The sequence below is a fragment of the Heterodontus francisci genome, chromosome 5 (assembly GCF_036365525.1).
Source record: "Heterodontus francisci isolate sHetFra1 chromosome 5, sHetFra1.hap1, whole genome shotgun sequence".
NCBI lineage: Eukaryota > Metazoa > Chordata > Chondrichthyes > Heterodontiformes > Heterodontidae > Heterodontus > Heterodontus francisci.
Window position 1 is genome coordinate 33392923 of NC_090375.1, and position 16338 is coordinate 33409260.

General features: G+C 44.6%; 1 protein-coding gene across 5 annotated transcripts in view; it reads right to left on the bottom strand.

Moving 5' to 3' along the window:
- LOC137369804 (focal adhesion kinase 1) overlaps window positions 1-16338 on the bottom strand; it is a 717355-nt gene that overhangs the window by 275782 nt on the left and 425235 nt on the right. For all 5 annotated transcript variants that reach the window (XM_068031302.1, XM_068031301.1, XM_068031300.1 and 2 more), the window contains 2 exons: window positions 15520-15660; window positions 4798-4875 (listed from right to left, as the gene is read on the bottom strand). In XM_068031302.1, the coding sequence (XP_067887403.1) occupies window positions 4798-4875; window positions 15520-15660 (219 nt within the window). The remainder of the gene's footprint in view (window positions 1-4797; window positions 4876-15519; window positions 15661-16338) is intronic.

Genomic DNA, 16338 nt, shown 5'->3' on the forward strand with positions numbered 1-16338 from the left:
AGGTCTGTTACTATCCTCCTCACTGTTTACTACATTTGCAAGTTCTTGTCATCTGCAAACTTTGGTACCCTATATTAATTATGTTTAATAGTATGCAGATGTGGGCATTAAATGGGCTTTCACTTCAGCCCCATAAATAGACACAGACTAAAGCTGTGGTGGTTGAGTTAGAAGGTATATACTTGCAATGTGTAACTCTACATAAATATGTTTAAAGATTGGCTCCAGTTCTATCCTTCACCAACTGTCATTCCAGAAGAGAACACCCTATATTAGGTCTAGGTCTTTAATATATATATATATATATATATATTAACAAGAGCAGTGGTACCAATATCAATCCCTGGGGCCACTACTGCATACTTCCCCTGCAGTCTGAAAATAACTGTTCACCGCTAATCTCTGTTTCTGTCTCTGAGCTATTTTCATATCCATGCTAGAAATACTCAGCGGGTCTGGCAGCATCTGTGGAGAGGGAAGCAGAGTTAACAATTCAGGTCAGTGACCCTTCATCAGAACTGACAAATATTAGAAATGTAAAAGTTTTGAGCAAGGAAAGCAGGGGTGGGGCAAGACATAACAAAAGAGAAGGTGTTGATAGGACAAGGTCACAGATAAGGTCATGGAACAAAGGCAAATGGTATGTTAATGGTATGGTGAAAGACAAAGCGTTAGTACAGAGAGGGTGTCAACTGACAGTAAAATGACCAGCCCTGGCCCCAAGCACAAACATGAAAAAAAAAACAGTGGGTAGGAACAGTAGAAACAAACTAAAATAAATAAAAAAGAAAAAATAACTAAAAATAAAAAGGGGGGCCCCTCATGCACTGAAATTATAGAACTCAATGTTCAGTCCGGCAGGCTGTAGTGTGCATAATTGGTAAATGAGGTGCTGTTCCTCGAGCTTGCGTTGATGTTCGGGGGTGGTGGTGGGTGTTGAAATGGCAAGCAACCAGAAGCTCGGGGTCATGCTTACAGACTTGAGCGGAGGTGTTCTGCAAAGCGGTCACCCAATCTGCGTTTGGACTCCCCAGTGTAGAGGAGACCACATTGTGAGCAGCGAATACAGTATACTACATCGAAAGAAGTACAGGTAAATTGCTGCTTCACCTGAAAGGAGTGTTTGGGGTCTTGGATAGTGAGGAGAGAGGAGGTAAATGGGCAATATTACACCTCCTGCAATTGCAGGGGAAGGTGCCGTGGGAAGGGGACGAGGTGGTGGGGGTAATGGAGGAGCGAACGAGGGTGTCACGGAGGGAACGATCCCTTCGGAATGCTGACAGGGGAAGGGAGGGGAAGATGCGTTTGGTAGTGGCATCACGCTGGATGTGGTGGAAATGGCGGAGGATGATCCTTTGGATGTGGAGGCTGATGGGGTGGAAAGTGAGGACATGGGGAACCCTGTCACGGTTCTGGGAGGGAGGGGAAGGGGTGAGGGTAGAGGTGTGGGAAATGGGCTGGACACGGTTGAGGGCCCTGTCAACCACAGTGGGGGGGAATCCTCGGTTGAGGAAAAAGGAAGACATTATCAGATGCGCTGTCGTGGAAGGTAGCATCATCAGAGCAGATGTGTTGGAGAAGGAGAAACTGGGAAAATGGAATGGAATCCTTACAGGAGGCAGGGTGTGAAGAAGTGTAGTCGAGGTAGCTGTGGGAGTCGGTGGGCTTATAATGAATATTAGTAGACAGCCTATCCCCAGAGATGGAGACACAGAGGTCGAGGAAGGGAAGGACCATGTAAAGGTGAGAGAAGGGTGGAAATTAGAAGCAAAGTTGATAAAGTTTTCTAGTTCCAGGCGGGAGCAGGAAACGGCACCGATACAGTCATCAATGTACCAGAAAAAGAGTTGGGGGAGGGGGCCTGAGTAGGACTGGAACAAGGAATGTTCGACATATCCCACAAAATGACAGGCATAACTAAGACCCATGCGGGTACCCATAGCAACACCTTTTATATGAAGGAAGTGAGTGGAGTTGAAGGAGAAGTTATTCAACGTGAGAACAAGTTCAGCCAGGCGGAGGAGAGTAGTGGTGGATGGAGACTGGTTGGGCCTCTGTTCAAGGAAGAAGCGGAGAGCCCTCAAACCGACCTGGTGAGGGATGGAGGTGTAGAGAGATTGGACGTCCATAGTGAAGAGGAGGCAGTTAGGGCCAGGAAAGTGGAAATTGTCAAAATGACGTAAGGTGTCAGAAGAGTCACGGATGTAGGTGGGAAGAGACAGGACTAGGGGAGAAAAGATAGAGTCAAGATAGGAAGAAATATGTTCAGTGGGGCAGGAACAGGCTGAAACAATGGGTCTGCCGGGACAGTCCTGTTTGTGGATTTTGGGAAGGAGGTAGAAGTGGGCTGTCCGGGGTTGTGGGACTATGAGGTTGGAAGCTGTAGAGGGAAGATCTCCAGAGGAGATGAGGTCAGTGACAGTCCTGTGGACAGTAGCTTGATGTTCGGTGGTGGGGTCATGGTCTGCGGGAAGTAGGAAGAAGTGTCTGAAAGTTGGCGCTGAGCCTCTGTAAGGTAGAGGTCAGTACGCCAGACAACAACAGCACCACCCTTGTCTGCAGATTTGATGACAATGTCGGGGTTAGACCTGAGAGAACGGAGTGCGGCAAATTCAGAGGGCGGCAGGTTAGAGTGAGTGAGGGGGGCAGAGAAACTGAGACGGCAGATGTCTCAACGACAGTTTTCAAAAAAAAGATCAAGATATTCTCGGACACCAGTCGCTGAAAGTAAGCATGCAGGTGCAGCAGGCGGTAAAAAAGGCAAATGGTATGTTGGCCTTCATAGTGAAAGGATTCGAGTACAGGAGCAGGGATGTCTTGCTGCAATTATACAGGGCCTTGGTGAGGCAACACCTGGAATATTGTGTACAGTTTTGGCCTCCTTAAGGGCAGCACAGTAGCGCAGTGGTTAGCACCGCAGCCTCACAGCTCCAGTGACCCGGGTTCGATTCTGGGTACTGCCTGTGTGGAGTTTGCAAGTTCTCCCTGTGACTGTGTGGGTTTCTGCCGGGTGCTCCGGTTTCCTCCCACAGCCAAAGACTTGCAGGTTAATAGGTAAATTGGCCAATGTAAATTGCCCCTAGTGAAGGTAGGTGGTAGGGGAATTGAGAGGATGTGGTAGGAATATGGGATTAATGTAGGATTAGTATAAATGGGTGGTTGATGGTCGGCACAGATTCGGTGGGCCAAAGGACCTGTTTCAGTGCTGCATCTCTAAATAAATAAATATTCTCCCAGTTTCTCCGTCTCTGATGCATCTGCTCTGATGATGCTACCTTCCACGACAGCGCATCTGATATGTCTTCCTTTTTCCTCAACCGAGGATTCCCCCCACTGTGGTTGACAGGGCCCTCAACCGTATCCGGCCCATTTCCCGCACCTCTACCCTCATCCCTTCCCCTCCCTCCCAGAACCGCGACAGGGGTCCCCTTGTCCTCACTTTCCACCCCACCAGCTTCCACATCCAAAGGAACATCCTCCGCCATTTCCGCCACATCCAGCGTGATGCCACTACCAAACGCATCTTCCCCTCCCTTCGCCTGTCAGCATTCCGAAGGGATCGTTCCCTCCGTGACACCCTTGTTCACTCCTCCATTACCCCCACCACCTCGTCCCCTTCCCACGGCACCTTCCCCTGCAATCGCAGGAGGTGTAATACCTGCCTATTTACCTCCTCTCTCCCCATTATCCAAGACCCCAAACACTTCTTTCAGGTGAAGCAGCAATTTATCTGTACTTTTTTCAATTTAGTATACTGTATTCGCTGCTCACAATGTGGTCTCCTCTACACTGGGGAGTCCAAACGCAGATTGGGTGACCGCTTTGTGGAACACCTCCGCTCAGTCCATAAGCATGACCCTGAGCTTCCGGTTGCTGGCCATTTCAACACCCCTCCACCCCGCTCTCATGCTCACATCTCTGACCTGGGATTGCTGCAGTGTTCCAGCAAACATCAACATAAGCTTAAGGAACAGCACCTCATTTACCGATTATGCACACTACAGCCTGCCGGACTGAACATTGAGTTCTATAATTTCAGAGCATGGCGGGCCCCCCTTTTTAGTTTTAGTTATTTTTTCTTTTTTATTGGTTTATTTTATTTTAGTTTGTTTAGCTTCTTTCTACTGTGCCTACCCACTGTTTTTTTCATGTTTGTGCTTTGGGCCAGGGCTGTACATTTTACTGTCAATTGACACCCTGTCTGTTCTAACGCTTTGTCTTTCACCATACCATTAACATACCGTTTGTCTTTGTTCCATGACCTATCAACACCTTCTCTTTTGTATCTCTTGTCCCACCCCCTGCTTTACTCGCTTAAAACCTTTTACATTTCTAATATTTGTCAGTTCTGATGGAGGGTCACTGACCTGAAATGTTAACTCTGCTTCTCTCTCCAGAACTGCCAGACCTACTGAGTATTTCCAGCATTTCTTGTTTTTATTTCAGATTTCCAGCATCTGCAGTATTTTGCTTTTATTCAATTCATGCTGTTACTTTAATCCCTAGGGCTTCAATTGTGCTCACAAGTCTATTATATGGCACGTTATCAAATGCATTTTCAAAGGGCACATCAACTGCACTACCTTCTTCAAACCTATCCATTAATTCACCAAAGAACTCATTCCAATTTGTCAGCCATGATTCACCTTCACAAAAACTGTGATGAGCGTAATTTGCTAACCCATGTTTTGACAAGTAAATATTAACTTTCAATTACTAAAATTTTGTTTTATTGGGAGGAGAAAGAAAGGAATACATAGACTATTTTGGTGAAAAGAATGTTATGAAGATATGTACCATAGAGCCTTTGTCTGTAAGATAGCTGATGCCTTCTTCAGGTCCTATTGCTAATTCCACCGAAATTATCCAGCTTGACTGTTAAAGATTGAAAAAAACACAGAAGTGATTGATAGGAATTGCAGCATTCAATAAATTCTGCTTTAAGTTATGCACATTACAGAATTAGGCTCTTCAAATACCAGAAGAAATTATACACGCACAAAATCATTACATATATTTAATACTCTGCAGCCATGGCGGCAGCACAGACCTACACACTGTGACATCACTTCTAAATTCCAAGTAAAATTAAAACCGTAAGATCAAATTTCAAAATATTCAATCTATTTTACCAACCAATCCGTGACTTGACAACCCTTCTCTATTCATATCTACTTTGACTTAAGAGCAAGTCTTAAAATTAAATTGCTGACTATATTAAAATCTGGTCGAATGGTATTTGAAAGAAGGGACTGCAGCTTTAAACTTTAATGAAGAGCATGTTGAAAGATACTCACAGTAGCTGAGCACCATGGCCTACTATTTGCATTACTCAAGCTCATCATTTATTCTAGGTTCTGCTCACAATAAACTCGTCCTAAATGGTCTAAGGGTCAAGCTATTAGTTAATTCGGAAGGAGAAATATTAAGGAGACGATAAATTCTGGTCACTTGAGACAACACTTTAATGCCTATCATTAATATTCATGACAGTGAACCAAAGAAGTAGTCTTGCTTCTATAACATAAATCTCAGTCACTTTCCCTTACCATGTTCAGAGCACAATTTTGTCAAATAATCACATTTATAATGCAATGTATGTTTTGCTACCAAATGTATTCACTGATAAATTCCTGAGAAGAATTTCTATAGTCTAAATATTTCAAAAGAAGAGGCTTATAATATATAACCAGTAGCAAGCCTGAGAATTGAGAGTGTTTGGGAAACCAGGATGACCAAAAAATTGAATAAACTACTAAGAAATATAAAAACAAATTGTAAGAATTTCTACAAGTATGTGGAAAGAAAGAGCGTAGCAAAAATAAACATAGGTCCCTCAGAGGCTAAGAAAGGAGAAAGTATAATAGGAAATAAAGAAATTGCAGAGAAATTAAACAAACATTTTATGTCTGTCTTCACCTCAGCCATCTGGAAAATGCTGGAATTCACCATTAAGGAAGTGGTAACAGGGTACTTAGAATATCATATGATGATTAGGCAGAGTCAACATGGTTTTTCAAAAGAAATCATTTTTGAGGATGTAACTGGCAGGGATGGTAAAAGCAAAGGCGTGGTGTATTTGGATTTTCAAAAGACATTCAACAAGGTGTCAAACAAAAGGTTGCTGCACAGTACATTGGCATGGATAGAGGATTGGTTAAAGGACAGAAAACAGTAGGAATAAATGGATTGCTTTCAAGTTAGCAGGCTGTTACTAGTGGGGTGCCGCAAAGAATAGCGCTGGGTCCTCAGCTATTCATAATCTATGTCAATAACATAGATGACGAGACCAAGTGTAATGGATTCAGGTTTGCTGATGACACAAAGCTAGGTGGGAAAGTAAGTTGTGAGGAGGACACAAAGAATCTTCAAAGGAATAATAGGTTAACTGAGTGGGCAAGAAGGTGGCAGATAAAGTGGGATAATGCAAAGTTATTCACTTTGGAAGAATTGAAAAACAGAATTCATTTTAAATTGTCAGTATTCAGAGGGATTTGAGGGTCCTTGTGCACAAAACACGAAGGTAAGATGCAAGTACAGCAGGTAATTAGGAAGGCAAATAGTATGTTGGTCTTTATTGCAAGCAAGTTGGAATACAAGAGTAACAAAGTCTTTCTGAAATTGTTCAGGGTTTTGGTGAGACCACACCTGGAGTACTGTTTTGGCCTCTGTACCTACAAGGGATATACTTCCCTTCGAGGGGTTGCAACGAAGGGTCACTAGATTGATTCCTGGGATGAGAGGGTTATCCTATGAACAGAGATCGAGTAGAATAGGCCTATACTCTCTAGAGAATGAGAGGCGATTTCACTGAAACATATAAGATTCTGAGAGGGCTTGACATTGTAGATGCTGAGAGATTGCTTCTTCTGGCTGAGAGAACTAGAGGGCATAGTCTCAGGATAGGGGCTGGCCATTTAAATGAGATGAGCAGAAATTTCTTCACTCAGAGGATTACAAATCTTTGGAATTCTCTACCCTAGAAGACTGTAGATGATCAGTTATTGAGTTCATTCAAGCCTAAGACCGAGAGCTTCTTTGCGCACTAAGGAAATTAAAAGGCATGGGGATTGGACGGTAAAGAGTTGAGGTAGATGATCAGCCATGATCTCACTAAATGGAGGAGCAGGCTTGAGGAGCTGTATGGCCTCCTCCTGCTCTTACATGCACATTCAAACACTCCTGAAACAGATCTCAGAAAGTGAAGGTATTGCTATAACATTTGTGATAATCTTCTTTGTATAACGACGATAAAAGGAAAAAAAGTCTTGCTATTCAAACTGTGAAAAAAGAACAAACACACATGGCTGAAGCAATTTTGAGCACAATGCTTGATGAGCCTTATCCATATTAACTGCTCCACTTCAGTGTGATTCTCAAATATTTCATACTGTGGAAATATTGAAATTATCTATAGCTGTTCATCTCCTGGAGCTGTTCATTAACCTGCTGATCCTCACTAACATGTTTCATGCATATTGACAGCATTGTGCTTTTCTTTCATCAGTTTAATGTGGTGTTGTACAAGATCATATACTGCGTATTGTTAGATTGGTGCCGCCTTCCACTAGAGTCATAGAGTCATTACGGCACAGGAAGCCGCCACTCGGCTAAAAATCATATTGTGTTCTTCCCCAATTTAGAAATAATTAAATTAATTTGGCAAACAAAATTATTGCTAAGCTATTACAAATTTAATATTACAACTGAGATTACAAACTCAAAAACATACACATGCCTTGTATCTAGTGTATGTTCTGACTCAGGGGTAGGCGGGAATGTGGAGTTGAGGTTACAATCAGATCAGCCATGATCTTGTTGAATGGCGGAGCAGGCTTGAGGGGCCGAATGGCCTACTCCTGCTCCTAATGCATATCTTCATATGTTCTTAAAATTGATTTACTACTAGCCATGTCACACTATACACTTGTGCCATACTTTTATTTTTCAACAATTTCCTTATTTATAAATTAGATTTATAGCTAAAACATTAAGCTGTCTTTCTCGTTCAAAATTTTAATAGCTCTAAAATAAGATGACATACATCATAAGAGATTGCACCTAGATGAGGGAATGCTTTTTGTTATTTAACACAATCGAAATTTTCAATTATTGTGCAAATTCTTGTCCAATATTGAAATAATTTACTGTATCTGTAAAGATGATGTTCAACTCACAGCATATATATCTAATGACTTAGTAATATATCCCTAGAAAAAATTCAAAATGCTGGCTCATTGAAAAAATGCGACGTAATTATAAATTAATAGCATAGCAAGGTATACACAAGTCTGAAGACAAAAATTTTCACTCAACCAAAAGTTTACCTGCTACTTTATCACTCTGTTGCCAAGAATCATGATACGGGGGCAGGGCAGTGGGACAAAGGTACAAATAGGCAGAAATATTCACAAAACACTGTGAATTAACCCAAGGCACCAAGAAAAGGTTTTCAGTGCAACAACTAAAACACTGAAGACATGGTAGTTTTCAGTTATACAGGATGAAAGTCCTTCTTCTTCTTTGGCCTCCCTGTCTCGAGAGACAATGGTTAAGCGCCTGGAGGTGATCAGTGGTTTGTGAAGCAGCGCCTGGAGTGGCTATAAAGGCCAATTCTAGAGTGACAGACTCTTCCACAGGTGCTGCAGATAAAATTGGTTTTCGGGGCTGTTACATAGTTGGCTCTCTCCTTGCTCTTCTGTCTTTTTTCCTGCCAACTGCTAAGTCTCTTCGACTCGCCACGCTTTAGCCCCGCCTTTATGGTTGCCCGCCAGCTCTGGCGATCGCTGGCAACTGACTCCCACGACTTGTGATCAATGCCACAGGACTTCATGTCGCGTTTGCAGACATCTTTAAAGCAGAGACATGGACGGCCGGTGGGTCTGGTACCACTGACGAGCTCGCTGTACAATGTGTCCTTGGGGATCCTGCCATCTTCCATGCGGCTCACATGGCCAAGCCATCTCAGGCCTCAGGCGCCACTGGCTTAGTAGGGTGTATATGCTGGGGATGTTGGCCGCCTCGAGGATTTCTGTGTTGGAGATACAGTCCTGCCACCTGATGCCAAGTATTCTCAGGAGGCAGCGAAGATGGAATGAATTGAGACGTCGCTCTTGGCTGAAGTACGTTGTCCAGGCCTCGCTGCCGTAGAGCAAGGTACTGAGGACACAGGCTTGATACACTTGGACTTTTGTGTTCTGTGTCAGTGCGCCATTTTCCCACACTCTCTTGGCCAGTCTGGAAATAGCAGAGGAAGCCTTTCCCATGCGCTTGTTGATTTCTGCATCTAGAGACAGGTTACTGGTGATAGTTGAGCCTAGGTAGGTGAACTCTTGAACCACTTCCAGAGTGTGGTCGCCGATATTTATGGATGGAGCATTTCTGATGTCCTGTCCCATGATGTTCGTTTTCTTGAGGCTGATGGTTAGGCCAAATTCGGTGCAGGCAGCCGCAATCCTGTCAGTGAGTCTCTGTAGACACTCTTCAGTGTGAGATGTTAATACAGCATCGTCAGCAAAGAGGAGTTCCCTGATGAGGACTTTCCGTACTTTGGTCTTTGCTCTTAGACGGGCAAGGTTGAACAACCTGCCACCTGATCTTGTATGGAGGAAAATTCCTTCTTCTGAAGACTTGAACGCATGTGAGAGCAGCAGGGAGAAGAAGATCCCAAACAGTGTAGGTGCGAGAACACAGCCCTGTTTCACGCCACTCAGGATAGGAAAGGGGTCTGATGAGGCGCCGCTATGCTGAATTGTGCCTTTCATATTGTCATGGAATGAGGTGATGATACTTAGTAGCTTTGGTGGGCATCCAATCCATTCTGAAGAGACCACGTCTGCTGACGGGGTTAAAGGCTTTGGTGAGATCAATGAAAGCAACGTAGAGGGGCATCTGTTGTTCACGGCATTTCTCCTGTATCTGACGAAGGGAGAACAGCATGTCAATGGTGGATCTCGCTGCTCGAAAGCCACACTGTGCCTCAGGGTAGACACGCTCAGCCAGCTTCTGGAGCCTGTTTAAAGCGACTCGAGCGAAGACTTTCCCCACTATGCTGAGCAGGGAAATTCCACGGTAGTTGTTGCAGTCACTGCGGTCACCTTTGTTCTTATAGAGGGTGATGATATTGGCATCGCGCATGTCCTGTGGTACTGCTCCCTCATCCCAGCACAGGCAAAGCAGTTCGTACAGTGCTGAAAGTATAGCAGGTTTGGCACTCTTGATGATTTCAGGGGTAATGCCGTCCTTTCCAGGGGCTTTTCCGCTGGCTAGAGAATCAATGACATTGCTGAGTTCCGATTTTGTTGGCTGTACGTCCAGCTCATCCATGACTGGCAGAGACTGGGCTGCATTGAGGGCGGTCTCAGTAACAACATTTTCCCTGGAGTACAGTTCTAGGTAGTGTTCCACCCAGCAGTCCATTTGCTTGCGTTGGTCAGTGATTGTGTCCCAATTTAGATTTGAGGGGGGGGCGATCTTCTTGATGGTTGGCCCAAAAGCTCTCTTAATGCCATCATACATTCCTCTGATATTTCCGGTGTCAGAGGCCAGCTGAATATGACTGCATAGGTGTTGCCAGTAGTCATTTGCGCAGCGCACTGTGGAAGCTGCGTGTGATTTGAACGCTGTTTAAAGAGGCTCGCCTTGTGACGTGATCTTGGGTGCCTCCAAGAAACCTGGTGACAGGGTTTAGTGTGAAGGAATGAATTGGTGATGCAGAGGTTATGATAGGTACACAACTCAAGCAGTCTCTGTCCATTCTCATTCATCCTACCAATGCCATAGCGCCCAAGGCAGGAGGGCCATGAGTCATGGTCGGCCCCAACCCTGGCATTAAAGTCCCTCAGCAGGAACAGGTGTTCGGTGTTGGGGATGCTACTAATGATACTATGGAGTTCCTCGTAGAACTGGTCTTTAGCTTCAGGTGGGGAGCAGAGTATTGGAGCTTAGATGCTGAGTAGGTGTACTAGACCAGAGGCGGTGAACAGTCGGATGGACAGTATGCGTTCTGAGCCATTTGAGGATGGCTCTATCATGCTGAGCAGAGAGTTTCTGATGGCAAAGCTGCCTTGGTTCCTCAGGATCCCTACCCTGCCAGAAGAAGGTGTAGTCTTGCTCTCTTAGAGATCCGCTCGCAGGGAGGCGTGTCTCCTGAAGTGCTGCAATGTCCCATTGAGTCTACTGAACTCGTTGTTAATGATGGCGGTCTTCTGAGAATCGTTGATTTGTGTAAGGTCTTCCGACAGGCTAGGACACATATTTCTGACGTTCCAGCTTGCAAAACGAAGGGCTGGTACCTTCTTTCCTTTTTTGTTCGTGCTGTTTGGTGCGGTGTTACAGTCCACTTGTCGGGCAATGACCCTGAGCTCCAAGCCACCATTGAAGCAGGTGGGCTGTGGCGGGACAGAACCTTACTGACCGTGGGCTGCCCGGTTTGAGGCAGGCGGTAGCTGTCCAGTGAGACGCAATGACCTCTCCCACCGACAAAGGCAACCCGTGGCGCCCAATCTCTACGCCAATTGAGCTGTACTTATAACCCGTAACTGCTGCCTTCCGTGTTGATTTGGTCGCTGTGAGGCGACTATGGAGTCCATGGCGCATGCCTGGGTGGATGTATGGAGGTTGTGAGTTGCCCAAGCGTCAAAACCCGCCTCTTGGCCTTCCTGGTGGGGTCCAAAGGAGTGCAGAGCACGACGTTTGGCACTGGTATGGCTGCAGCTACTGCCGGAAACATGCCAAAGGTGACACATGATCGCCTTCGGGGTTCCGCTCCGGATTTTCTGTTAGGGTTTATTCCCTTAGCCTTGGTCTCTCCCGAGACGCCCACAAGGCAGTGGGGTTGTTCAGGCCCCTACACAGGGGTAGGTGGATGCCGGTGGGAGGAAGGGGTGCGGGGAGAGGGGGGGGGAGGGGGTGTGAGCAGGAGGGGTGCGGTGGGAAGGGGTGGAGGGAAGGGGGTGCGAGGGGGAGCTGGGAAGGGGGCTGCAGGGGGTAGGGGAGAGGGGTGCAGGGGAAGGGAGTGCGAGGGGAAGATGGTGCGAGGGGGGTGGGGGGAAGGGGGTGCGAGGGGGGTGAGCGGGTGCAGGTAATAAAACATTTCATCAGCTCCCACCATTGTCCCGTTTACAATGATGTACTGCTCCTGGGATCGGGATCCGGGAGCCGAGCCGGAGTTGTGGGGAAAGTTTGCGTGGAAACAACACGGAGTCGCCGAGTGAGCGGGAGCCGCTGCCGGGACCATGTGGCCGCTCTTCCTCCTGATCGCCGCCATGGACGGGCTCCCCAAACACAGCCATGTGGCCTTCCTGTCCAGTTGGCCAAGCTTGGCAACCACTGGCAGGGTCTTCATCAGCATTTCTTTCCCGGATTGCCAGCCGTTCACCCTCTCTCTGCGGTGAATTCCTCTCCCAGCCTTACGCGTCCACCGCTTCGCAATTGCATATGGGTAATATGAACATTTTAAATATAATAAAGGCTGATAAGTTATAAATGTCCAATGGTTTTAATAATGTGAAGTTTTTGATTTCAGTATTACACAAAACTGCCGTTTCTGAAGTCATCTGTTCTACATATTGTTACTGGCTTACTAACTAATCAAAATGTCAAAGTTTTATTGAGTAGCCAAACTAAACCCTGAACTGAATACAGAATTCAGGTTCTGTCCCTTCTGGGGACATAATTAGATTGAGTTTTTTGAGGCAGTGACGAAGATGATTGATGAGGGAAGGGCGGTGGATGTTGTCTATATGGACTTTAGTAAAGCCTTTGACAAGGTCCCGCATGGCAGACTGGTGCAAAAGGTGAATTCACACGGGATCAGAGGTGAGCTGGCAAGATGGATACAGAACTGGCTCGGTCATAGAAGACAGAGGGTAGCAGTGGATGGGTGTTTTTCTGAATGGAGGGATGTGACTAGTGGTGTTCCGCAGGGATCAGTGCTGGGACCTTTGCTGTTTGTAGTATATATAAATGATTTGGAGGAAAATATAGCTGGTCTGATTAGTATGTTTGCGGACGACACAAAGGTTGGTGGAGTTACGGATAATGATGAGGATTGTCAGAGGATACAGCAGGATATAGATCGGTTGGAGACTTGGGCGGAGAAATGGCAGATGGAGTTTAATCCGGACAAATGTGAGGTAATGCATTTTGGAAGGTCTAATGCAGGTGGGAGGTATACAGTAAATGGCAGAACCCTTAGGAGTATTGACAGGCAGAGAGATCTGGACGTACAGGTCCACAGGTCACTGAAAGTAGCAGGTGGATAAGGTAGTCAAGAAGGTATACAGCATGCTTGCCTTCATCGGTCGGGGCATAGAATATAAAAATTGGCAAGTCACATTGCAGCTGTACGGAACCTTAATTGGGCCACACTTAGAATATTGCGTGCAATTCTGGTCGCCACACTACCAGAAGGACGTGGAGGCTTTGGAGAGGGTACAGAGGAGGTTTACCAGGATGTTGCCTGGTCTGGAGGGCATTAGCTATGAGGAGAGGTTGGAAAAACTCGGTTTATTTTCACTGGAACGACGGAGGTGGAGGGGCGACATGATAGAGGTTTACAAAGTTATTAGCGGCATGGACAGAGTGGATAGTCAGAAGCTTTTTCCCAGGGTGGAAGAGTCAGTTACTGGGAGATATAGGTTTAAGGTGAGAGGGGCAAAGTTTAGAGGGGATGTGCGAGGCAAGTCTTTTACACAGAGGGTGGTGAGTGCCTGGAACTTGCTGCCAGGGGAGGTGGTGGAAGCAGATACGATAGCGACGTTTAAGAGACATCTTGACAAATGTATGAATAGCAAGGGAATAGAGGGATATGGGCCCCGGAAGTGCAGAAGGTGTTAGTTTAGGCAGGCATCAAGATCGGCGCAGGCTTGGAGGACCGAATGGCCTGTTCCTGTGCTGTACTGTTCTTTGTTCTTTGTATAGGTAATTATGTTCACATCGGAACTCCTCTATTGATGATTAAAATATGAGGTCAGAAAGTGCCGGAAATACTCAGCTGTTCTGATGAAGGTTCACAGACCTGAAACGTTAACTCTGTTTCTCTCTCCACAGATGCTGCTAGACCTGCTGAGTATTTATAGAGTCATAGAGTCATACAGCACAGAAACAGGCCCTTCGGCCCATTGTGTCTGTGCCAGCCATCAAGCACCTACCTATTCTAATCCCATTTTCCAGCACTTGGCTCGTAGCCTTGTATGCTATGGCATTTCAAGTCCTCATCTAAATACTTCTTAAATGTTGTGTTGGTTCCTGCCTCTACCACCCCTTCAGGCAGTGCGTTCCAGATTCCAACCACCCTCTGACTGAAAGCTTTTTCCTCAAATCCCCTCTAAACCTCCTGCCCCTTATCTTAAATCTATGCCCCCTGGTATTGACCCCTCCGCTAAGGGAAAACAATTCTTCCTATCTAACCTATCAATGCCCCTCATAATTTTGTATACCTCCATCATGTCCCCCCTCAGCCTTCTCTGCTCTAAGGAAAACAACCCTAGACTTTTCAGTCTCTCTTCATAGCTGAAACGCTCCAGTGCAGGCAACATCCTGGTGAATCTCCTCTGCACCCATTTCCAGCACTTTCTGTTCTCATTTCAGAGTTCCAGCATCCACACTATTTTTCTCTTATTAAAATATAAGAACTCAATTGTCGATGAAGTAGTATGGAGGGAAAGAAGTTTGTTTTTGGAAGAATGTTGACTTTAAGTTCACGAACAAGTTTCTGTTTTTTGTGTGTTTTTCATTTGATACATTTAACATTTTGTGGAGCATTATTGAATAGAGCTTTTTAGTGGCATGTGATCAAGAAGTAAATTAATGTAATGGAAAATGTATTTGATGAATGATAATCGAAGAAGAAATAAGCAAATAAAATAAGAAACATTTAACACAAGCAATGCGAAAGAAGAAAATTGATCAATGGCTCACTATCGATGAAGGTTTGATGGTCACAAAGTAGGCAATGGACACTACGTACATGACAGACAAGAAATATTTATTGCAAAGATATCGATGCACTAGTTAAACTTTTATTTAAGAATCATTCTCTCACTGATTCATTTATGGGATTCTGCTTATTTATTTTGTAATTTGAAATGTATTTGTTTTCTTTATTTCAGAATCTTTGGTGTGGGCAAAACTAACTTGTATACACGAAGCACTTACTCCCTTTCTCATGGCGAAGTTGTGGAACGAGAGAAAGATGCAAACTAGCGTAACAAACACAAACTGGAGCAGCCAAAATATTATACAGAGATAAGGAAAGAAAAATACACCAATCTAAGTACGTGTTTGACAGTTGAATGCAGCTACTGCTACACTACCAAATCAGTCTTCTGCTACATGAAAAATATTCATCCATGCTATCACGAGATCAAAGGAAACATGATCTGCCTGACTGGCTGAGTATTTCCAGCATTTTCTGTTTTTGTTTCAGATTTCCAGCATTCACAGTATTTGCTTTTGTCAACTTTAAGAATGTTGTCCTTTTTGGTAAATTATCCAAGCATCAGTGTAAAAGCTTACCCCAAGGGCACATTTGAAGCACTCCTTGTCAAATCTGTAAACTGGAGACAGAATTTCCAAGAACTTCAGAACACTTTGCTCTTCATTCAAATTGGCAAATTGTCGAAAAGACTGTTGTATCAACTTCCGTAGAGTTTTGGCCTAAAACAGAAATTGGAATTAGTCAGATTTATCAGGAAACTCTAGATTTTACTTGTCCAACTCAAATACATAGCCTTTAAAAATGTTAATGTCATCCTTTAGACTATCGTATCCCAAGAGACTGGAATGTCGGCTAATGATGAAATTATAGCGTACATTATATCTGTTATTCCAGTTCACTAATGGCAACTAGACCTGCACCTTCGATCACTTCTTTAAAGTTTGATAAATTACTAAGGTTTTGTCAATTGATTTTCAATGAGAAATTAATTGCCTTCTTTTACAATTGTATATAAACAAAAGAAAGAGGAAGTCAAAACCCACCACGTCAATGGAATTGAAAGGTTTTTCATGTAAGAAGTGGAATGGAAGTATAAATAAGGGGGATTAGAAAGCCAATGACAGAATATGAAAAGACTGGCTAATTAAAAAGGGTAGTTATGCTCAGTACAAAGGAAAATGCTACCGTCCTTACATAAAAAGACAACCTGAAAAGAACTATTAGCATCAGAAAACAGAGAAAAAGGTAACTTTTTGAGTAGCAGACCTTTCATCAGAACTAGAAAGCAGAGGAAAAGGGACCCCTTAGTTGAACAGAGCATTACAACGATTGTCGTAAGAAACCCCATCTGGTTCAGTAATGTCTTTTAGGGAAGGAAATCTGCTGTCCTTACCTGG